Source organism: Penaeus chinensis, chromosome 39 (assembly GCF_019202785.1).
Source record: "Penaeus chinensis breed Huanghai No. 1 chromosome 39, ASM1920278v2, whole genome shotgun sequence".
Lineage (NCBI taxonomy): Eukaryota > Metazoa > Arthropoda > Malacostraca > Decapoda > Penaeidae > Penaeus > Penaeus chinensis.
The window spans coordinates 3,479,822-3,490,259 of NC_061857.1; the positions used below are offsets into that span (position 1 = coordinate 3,479,822).

The 10,438-nt window shown below is 34.5% G+C and overlaps 1 protein-coding gene across 1 annotated transcript in view; it reads right to left on the minus strand.

Moving 5' to 3' along the window:
* Positions 1 to 1,171: 1,171 nt before the first annotated feature.
* Positions 1,172 to 10,438, minus strand: part of LOC125046723 (ADP-ribosylation factor-like protein 2) — a 10,052-nt gene continuing 785 nt past the window's right edge. The window contains exons 2-5 of the mRNA XM_047644622.1: positions 7,778 to 7,900; positions 6,441 to 6,603; positions 4,766 to 4,846; positions 1,172 to 3,424 (exon numbers count right to left, since the gene is read on the minus strand). Coding sequence (XP_047500578.1) covers positions 3,290 to 3,424; positions 4,766 to 4,846; positions 6,441 to 6,603; positions 7,778 to 7,900 — 502 coding nt within the window. The 3' untranslated portion in view covers positions 1,172 to 3,289. The remainder of the gene's footprint in view (positions 3,425 to 4,765; positions 4,847 to 6,440; positions 6,604 to 7,777; positions 7,901 to 10,438) is intronic.

Here is a 10,438-nt window from a genome sequence, read left to right on the forward strand (position 1 = left end):
CAAGAACATGAGCGGATAATGTTCTGAGAATCCGTGATCGCGAAACCTTTTCCGTCATTTAATGCACGTGTTCAGTTTCGATGAAAACCATTCTGACTAATTAGAATATTGCTTACATCCTCTACGAACTGTGTATCATTATTACACAAAGACTGATATATATGTATATATATATATATATATATACATACACATATATATGTATACATATATATGTATACATGTGCATATATGTACAATTTTGTACATATAAATGCAAATATGTATATTTTTATATTTATCTGTATATGTATAAGTATGTGTATATATACATATTAATATATATAAACATATATGCATATATGTGTATGTGTGTACATATATATGTATAAGTATATATATACATTTATCAATATATATATAATTTATAAACATCTGCTTATTATCTGCTTATGTATTTCCCTATCTATCTTTCCATTTATCTATCTAGCTATCTATGTATTTATGAATGTATCTATGTATATATGTATGTATGTATGTATGTATGGACAGATGGATATTTCTATCTATACTTATACATAACTATGCATGTGTGTGTTTATGTATATACATATATCAAACCATCAGCCTATATCATTCAAAACACATTCAGAGATTGTTTCCAGTGCCAACCTTGCCTGGCTGGATTTTTTCCCAATCTATGTTTACTCTAGACTTGAATGCTTGGCACAAGAAAAATGCATATTTTAATTTATTTAGAACCATACTCAGATTTGCACCATAGTATTAATTTTGGATACAACTGATGGTAACTGGAGCTCTTATAATTGTAACCTTTGAAAATTGGCTTGAATAGTAGTCACAGCCATTATAAGTGTCATGCAGGTAATCACATTTTGAACATTAATAAAATCTTGAATATGAATATGCAGTAGTATGTCTTTACATAGCTTTTTACATTGTTTGCTTATAAGTATCAGTTATTGTTTTCATTTAAATACCTTACCTTTCTTGTGTAATAATCTAATATATTGAATAAGAGATCAGCATGTTGGGTTATTAAACAGGTAAGACCACTATAATGAAGAGATCTTAATAATAATGAAAGTAGAATACACCCTTGTATTGGATTTTCCTTCATCACATATTTCCTCTGTTAGGTATTCAAAATAAGATAAACTAAAATAACAAATACTGTTTTAGAGTTTTATTTCCTCCTATATATTTATGTGGCTGAGTATTTGTCCATTTTATTTCTTCTTCTAGACGATTTTTCAGGTTTTGTTTAGTAAGCTTGATATATTACATGAAAATACACATTACTAAAAAGGTCACAGAATTATGGCTGTCCTCGGACGGTTCAACAGTGATAAAAAAGGAACATTCTCCCTACTGTGAAATTTGTGCATCAAATTCTTCCAGGTGATTTATGAGAAAATGATCTGAAATGCTTATGTGATAATACTCAAATTTTATGACACTGTCTTGAGATGTATGGATGTGAATATGACTGTGCGCATCCTCAGGAGGTTTAATAAAAGTAATATAGAATAGTAGTTACAGGTGCAGTCATTATTTAAATCAAAATTGATATTTACTGAAAGAACTAGCTAAGTTTTGTTTATGTTGAACTAGTCTAGACCATGATGCTTAAGTATATCAGCAAAACTCAAATATTCAGAACCAATCATCTGTTTCTCCTTCTATACCTTACAAGAAAGCTTTGTGCATGATTAATGTTTCAGAATTAGCCTTGGTCCATGTAGGGTGTAACTAATGGCGCTTAAGAACAGAATGAAATGTTGCATCTGATTAAACTTTTTCTAAATTGTTAAATTTACATTTCTTATCAAAAGATTTCATATATTGTACATTGTTTAGTCTGGTTAATGTTCAATACATATGTTCACTACAAAGCATTTCTGTAACCAAATATAACATGACATGAAACTTGAAAGTCTATTTTTACGCATAGCACCTGTCTTCACAATGGATTTTCATATATAAATGACACTCAACACCATCAAAACTTCCTTTGGTAACCTAGCTATGGATATTTCCTTTTCCCAAATATAAAACATAATTAATTAATTATTAATTATGATTATAATTAATTAATTATTAATTATGTTGCATTAATGCAACAAAACTACATATCTAAGGAAAATGCAACATATAACTAAAATGTGAGACTGCATTTAATAATGAGATAATGAAGACAAACCATCACAGACAATAAAAATACATACTAAGATGACAATGATGAAAGAGATGAAAAAATGGTTTGTATCATTTGCATATTGCAAGAGAATACAATTAATTTAAAACAAATTTTGGTGGTGCACCTGTTTCCTTCACACTAAACTTGATGTATTAGTTTCCTAGCTTACCTAAAAATCATAACTTTTATATATTGTTTGAAGTTGAAAATAAAAAGCATAGACATGCCTAAAAGAAACTCACAATACTCTGTGATTCATGATAAATAATAACAATAGTTTAGATATATATGAAAAAAAGTCAATATAATGTAAAGTAATATTTCCCTTGATTACTCATGATACAATAAAACTGACCTCTTTTCAGTAATATATAAATTGGATACCTAATGAAACATAGTCTTATACCACAATAAAGAAAACAAACAAGGATGTTTTTACTCAACAACTAGGTGAATATCTGATTCTTCAGCATGGAAAAATCAGTTAAAAAAAATGTACAATCTATTGAACCCCCCAGCCTCAGGTTTTGGTTCTGTCCACTATACTTTTCAGTAAATTTTGTTGCACATGGATGGTTCCACAAATGCTTAGCTACCAAGGAGCTAATTAGTCATCCCTAGTGACCATGTCTGCTTTCCTCACTTCAATTTGCATTTTTCTTTTAATGCTATTAATATTGATACCGTTAATATTATTATTGGTGTTATGATTATTATTACATCAAAATAATCATAATAATCAAAATTAATCTTTCCAAAAATCAAGGAAAAGGGTAAACAAGTGAGATTGTTAGAACTTATAATTGACTCTTCGGTGACTAAATACTTGTGGAGAGATTTCTGTATAAACAGAATTAATAACTAAAATTACAGTGGGCATATATCATGCTGACTGAGGCCACTGGGTTAATGATTCATCTTTAACACAAAAGTATAAGAAATTTTCTATCCATTCATACAGAATAATCCTAGACGTCACATTTTTCTTCAGATGGCCATCACTACACATGGAATGTTGAAGAACCTACCTCAAACATCACTGAACATGATTAGTCCATGAACCTACATCAAATGTCTTTATAAATAATATTAATCCAAGGTGAATATTCTAGCCGCAATATCTCGGATGAGCCAGTCTATTCCTGCCACAAGGTTCTCGCCTGTGACAGCACTGCACGGCAAGATGTACCAGTGGTGTGTCTTGAGATTGTTGAGGTCCAGGATCTGGCAAGGGAGGAGAAGAGGACAAAAGAATCTAGTAGTCTATTTATCATTCTTTGAATTTTCTTTTCTTCATTAATTTTTCTTAATAAATTAGTATAAAAAAAGAGTGAGAGAGAGAAAGAAGATATACATAGAAAATAGGAGAGACTGAAAAAATAGAAAGGAGAGAAAAGAAACCAATGACTACATATCAACATTTGATAATATGCATTCATGATTAAATGGGTATTTAATGAATATATTAATGGTGGCAATTAATACATACTAACGTGACCTTAATATCCCAGAGAGAAATACCATGATTATAAAATAAATTCTTTGTATTTTTACATGAAAATTCATTTCCTCTTCTTCTTTCTTTTGATTTTAGTTTCACATGTTAAGCATTACCCACTTGTTGAATAGGGAAAAACAGAGTGAAGTAGATGATGATAGGTTCTTATTATAATAAAATAGGTGATTTTCTTACTGTCAAAGAAAATCATTCATTTTGCATCACGTTTTTGTTACTGGAAAATATGCATACTTGATCTTAATCTATCTCTCTTTATTATCCTTCGATACAAAATAATAGCTGAACTACAGCCCTAATTGTGTGCACAAGAGAAAGAAGAAAGAGAAGAAAAAGAAAGTCTTTATGTTCCTTTTTTTTGAGGTGGTGGGGGCAGTAATTTTTAAGTGTAAAAAGACTTCTATTTACATTATGTACATATGTCCTCTGATCAATATCATTAACTAATTACATGTCTATCTGACAATCAATCAATCAATCAATAAATTCATTCTCTCTCTCTCTCTCTCCTCTCTCCCCTCTCCCTCGCCCCCCTCTCCCCTCTCACTCCCCCCTCTCCCTCTCACTCCCCCCCTCTCCCTCTCCCTTCCCCCCCCTCCCTCTCCCTCCCCCCTCTCCCTCTGATCAATATCATTAACTAATTACATGTCTATCTGACAATCAATCAATCAATCAATCAATCAATTCATTCTCTCCCTCTCCCTCCCCCTCCCCTCTCCGTCTCTCCTCTCCCTCTCCGTCCCCCCTCTCCCTCTCCCTCCCTCCCTCCCTCTCCCTCTCCCTCTCCCTCTCCCTCTCCCTCTCCCTCTCCCTCTCCCTCTCCCTCTCCCTCTCCCTCTCCCTCTCCCTCTCCCTTTAACTATAAAGTGTAAAAAAAATCACACACACACACACACACACACACACACACACACACACACACACACACACACACACACACACACACACACACACACACACACACACACACACACACACACACACACACACACACACACACACACACACACACACACACACACACACACACACACACATTCTATACTCACATCTCTTATTTGCTCGGAAGAAAGGGCTTCTGGAAGATCCTGCTTGTTAGCAAACACGAGCAGTGTTGCCCCTGCCAGTCTCTGTAAAACATGAAAAAAACATGTTAGTCCAGTCAATCACTTCTAAGTAATGGTTTTATAGAGCAGGAAAAGAAGTGACAGAAGGTAAGGAAGAGAAGTAATACGAGAACAGGAAAAGAAGTGATATGAAAGCAGGAAAAGAGATGATGAGAGAGCAGGAAAAGTGAGAGGAGAGCTGGAAAATAAGGAATAGAAAAGTAGGTTAAAGAAGTGATAGGAGAGGAGGAAAAGAAGTGAAAGGAGAGCAGGAAAAGAAGTGAACAAAAGCAGGAAAAGATTTGATACAAAAGCAGGAAAAAAGTGATAGGAGAGCAGGAACAGAAGTGACAAGAGAGTGGGTAAAGAAAGAATAAATACATAAAAAGAAGTGAGAGGAGAGCAAGAAAAGAAGTGTTAAAAAAGCAGGAAAATGTAGTAATATGACACAAGGAAAAGAAGTGAGAGGAGAACAGGAAAAGAAGTGATAAGGGAGCAGAAAAAGAAGTGAGAGAAAAGCAGGAAAAAGGAGTGATAGAAGAACAGGAAAAGAAGTGGTACGAGAACAAGAAAAGAAGCAACAGGAGAGCAGGAAAGGAAGTGAAAAAAAAAAAGCAGGAAAAGAAGTGATATGAGAACAAGAAAAGAGATGATATGAGAGCAGAAAAAGAAATGACAGGAGAGCACGCAAATAGGTAATACAAGAGCAGGAAAAAGAGTGGAACGACAGCAGGAAAAGAGATGGTACGAGAGCAGCAAAAGGGACGAAATGGAGAACTCTCACCAGAAATAACTGGAAAGTTAGAGAGACTCCAAGAAAACATAGGAATGAGAGACAAAAAGAGGGAGTGGGTGAGTGTGTACGAGAGCGGGTAAATTTGACTTAGTAGGTGAAGGAGCAAGTGAGAGAATGAACAGGTAGGTGAGTGAATTAGTAGATGGGTGAGTGAGTGATTAGGAGGTGACTTAGTGAATGAGTGGGTGAGTGGGTGAGTGGATGGGTGTGCAAGTGAGTTAATAAGCGAGCAGGTGACTGAACATACGGGTGAGTAAATGAGTGACTAAGTAGACAGGTGAGTAAATGAGTAGGTAGGTGAGAAAGTGAGTGTATAAGTGAGTGCACGGTGAGTGAGCACTTTGATGAGTGAAGAGTTAGTATGTGAGAGAGTGAGTATATGAATGAGTGCATGACTAACTTGAATGGCTTGAGTGAGTTATGCTGAACTGAGCAAATGAGTGAGTGAGTGAGTGAGTGAGTGAGTGAGTGAGTGAGTGAGTGAGTGAGTGAGTGAATGAGTAAGTAAGTAAGTGAGTGAGTGAGTGAGTGAGTGAGTAAGTGAATGAGTAAGTAAGTGAATGAGTAAGTAAGTGAGTAAGTAAGTAAGTTAGTAAGTAAGTAAGTAAGTAAGTAAGTAAGTAAGTGAGTAAGTGAGTGAGTGAATGCATGCATACATGAGTGCATCTGAGTGAAAGATAGTGCAAGTTAGTGAATATGAGTGAATAGGTATGTGAAGTAATTACAATAGAAAACCAGAGACCTAACAAAAAATTAAACAAGGGAAAAAAAAAAAAAAAAAAAATGGAGAAAAAAAACCTTTAAATAAAGTACAAAATTTACCTCCTCCTCCAACAGCTTTTTGAGTTCTCCCTGGCAGTCCTTCAGGCGATCAACATCCGCACTGTCCACAACCCAAATAAGGCCATCTGTGCACTCGAAGTAATTCCTCCAGTACGAACGCAGTGAGCTTTGTCCTCCTACATCCCATATGTTCAATTTATATCTGTTGGCATATCACCTTATATATAATGGCAGATTCCAAAAGAACATTTTACTGAAAAAAGTAAATAAATAAATAAACTAATAGTAAGAATTATTAAAAAGATTTTAATAGAAAATGAAATGCCTGATTTATAAAAAAAGAAATATAACAAAGGATACAGTTTTGATAATTGGTATTATTTTACTTTATTTATGCAAACTTTACTGTTTATCCAAATTATTCACTAATGATCAGAATAAATTGGTTTTAATATCAAAATGTACACAAATCCCTTCTTCCCTTCTCTCTCTCTCTCTCTCTCTCTCTCTCTCTCTCTCTCTCTCTCTCTCTCTCTCTCTCTCTCTCTCTCTCTCTCTCTCTCTCTCTCTCTCTCTCTCTCTCTCTCTCTCTCTCTCTCTCTCTCTCTCTCTCTCTCTCTCTCTGTAAAAATAATTTCATAAAACAAGTATATTCAGTATATTCAAATATGAAATACCTACTGGATATAGAATACTACATAATTCATTTTATAAAGGGTATAACAATTTATTTATGGTAATCTATATGATTTTGTAGACTATGTCAGTGTCTTTATTCCTTAAGCATTCCTTAAGCTTGATAGAAATATATTACATTATATAATATAAATAATAAAACATTTCATAATATCAATCATCCAATGTAAAAAAATATCTTAAAATCAATCATATTAAAAAAAAAAGACATTCAAAATTGTCTTCTTTTAGCGTGAGGGGAGATATTAACCTTTGAAACCTTTAAATACATGGGAAAAAAAAAAAAATCTTTTTCATCTGGATTTCAGATAGTATGAAATAATTTCTTTAGAAAGAAATGCAAATAACATAAGCCACTCCACACATATGCACAGGTGTTGGGACCACAACAGCTGTTAGTTAACACTTGTTAATGTCAAGCATGTAGTATCTGGGGTTTCTGTGATAGAAAAGAGTGCAGAAATATCATTCTTGTATCCAGTTGCTGTTTGCAGTCACTAAAAAACATCTTGAGGTATTTCATTCAAATCTCTATTTTTGGCAACGTATAAATGACAATTTATAAAATATCCATTATGTTATGTTATTGTCTCAAATAATATAAATGCAGTTATAAATATCTAATAAGGACAGAATATTATTAAGATTGTGAGATAAAAGCTTCACTCTTGGGAACTTACTCATATTTATCCACTACATGTTCAACTGTCTTTATATTAAAGCCGTAAGTTGGGGATATTGTGCTGATATCTTCTCCACAAAACCTCTTGACCACTGTTGTCTTCCCTGCATTGTCGAGACCACTGAAATAAGTTAGTTAAGGAAAACTAATTCCTCTTCTTGCAATTTTAAATACAGATTCAATGTATAAAAATATAAAGGAACACAAGACAAACATTTATGTAGGAACATTGGTCTGTAAGCATAATGTCCTATATACTTGAATGTCAGTTGGTATTATGGTAGGGTGTAGGTCAAATTTAATTTTTTTGGCAAAAAAAAAAAAAAAAAGCCTCACATTCAAGGCAACACCATCTGCTAGGGATATTTTAATACATTTAAATCTCCTCTCCAACATTTACCCACTGAATATAATTTACTATTATTGAACTATATATATATACACCAAACCAAAGGAAATTGGTGAAAAGTATCTATTTAAGTTAGTCAGGATAGTATATTATCATACAAGAGTTTGATTATGGTAACATTTACAGACCAACCAACTAAAAATAAAATTTGATTATTTTCAACATGCTTCAAGGTAAACAATTACACCAGGTGAAAATATCTAAAAGATATCATAACTTCTTTTACGTTTATGGATACTCTCTCATCATACCTAACATGCGCTACAATTTTTGACAAAGATAACTGAAAGCTGATTTATGCAGTAAGTTCACCCACCCCAATTCTGTGAACTTCATATTAGGAGGGTCCTGTGATCTCATTCCTGATTGGTATATAGGTTTTCTAGCAATACCAGAGTAACTACTTTTTTCTGCCAGAAGATAAAGAGTTACTCCTAGCCCTTCCTATCATGTATGGATTTCAACCTAATTGAACTATTACTGATTCATAGCATAAGTCCAAATCTTTTGCATAACATTTTGGCCTAAAAATCATAGTCTACACCATACAATCCTGTTTTGCAACACCGTCTTTTGGAGGAAAAAATAATGGTAATCAAGTAGGCCACAAAATCAACTATTCCATGCCATATATCCTCAAACTGCAAATTCTTAAATATCAGTGACATAAACACAAATCAACTTGCAAACTACTGGTAATATCACAAAATCTAGGTAAAATCTTTCTAAAATTGCTAATAACATCATAGAAACATGGCCTGCATACTGAGTTTGGTGAGCTAGTTTACCACACCTCAATTCACCCATTAGCTATAAATTTTACTCTTTCAGCCTCCTGTCAGTCATACAGCCATACTGAATGCAGGGTAATTTTCAAATACTTATTCTTCTTGTCAGGACCAACGGGATAACAAGGTTGCATTCCAAACCTTCGAGGCCTTTATTGTCCACAATGCAAACAGCTCTAAAGTAAACATTCACTATCTTATCATGCCGGTGCTTTCATTTTACACACTGCATAGGTTTTGTAATTCCTCTGAAGCATAGCTAGCTTACCTGCAACTGACAAACACAGACAGATGCTACTGTGCTAGACATTGCCAAAGCTTTTGACAAAATCCCCCATAAAAGACCCGACTCAAAAACTACAGTTTTACAGAATCACTGGACAAACTCTTCACTGGATCACAGCTTTTCTTTCAAACAGGACTTAACACATTCTCCTTGACAGTACTATATCTAGCTCTGTTTCTGTCTCTTCTGGTGTCCCCCAGGGCACCGTTTTATGCCCTCTCTTTTTTCTACTCTACACAAATGACCTCCCACAATTCACCCTATAATTCTAAAACTAGATTTTTTGGTGATGACAGCCACATCTATCGACAAATTAAGACACCTGACAACTGTAACCTCCAGACGGATCTAAACTCCCTCGAGCAATGACAAGTCACATGGCAAATGATCTTTCAGCCAGACAAATGCAAAATCATAAATTTCACTCATTCCCAAGCACCTAGAATTTTTTCCATATTCAATCCGCTCACAACAGTTACCCAACACACCATCACATAAATATCTAGGGATCACACTACATGCCAGCACAAATTTTAACTCACACACAGACAACATACAACATAAAACAAAAAGCGCTAGTGGAAAGACTAAAATAATTACCTGAGCACTACACATCATCCACTATGTTAATTCATGGGAGATCTGACTGCCAGCTTCCTACATCAGAAACCAACCTAATTCCCTCTGATTTCAGCGCCCAGTCTTCCTTGAAAAGAGATTACGTATACTTGTACTCTGGATGCTCGTAATTCCTTAACCCCTTCCCGATGGGTCATGTCTATCGACGTGAAAACAACCCGCTCAAAATGTGGCGTGTGGCTATACGCCGTGGCAGCGCGCCAAAGCTTTTTTTTTTTTTAGTTTTCTACACCCGTCACAAAGGGGTTAAAGAACCAAAAGCACTGGATAAGAAGAATAAGTCAAACATGCGTATAACTTACATTTAACAGTAGCTTTAATCAGTACTATGCAACAATAACAACAAAACTAGCATGAGGTAGTCAATTCCTTATTTTGGGGGGGCTATTACCTGTCTGGAATGCAAAATCACATTTGACCAGAGAGATGGCATCCAAATGGGTCCAGGTAACATATCTCACATGATCTCATGACTCAGCTGAGGTGATATAAGAATTCCCGAGTTCTAGTACAAATAACAGAAGTTTGCAGCCATTC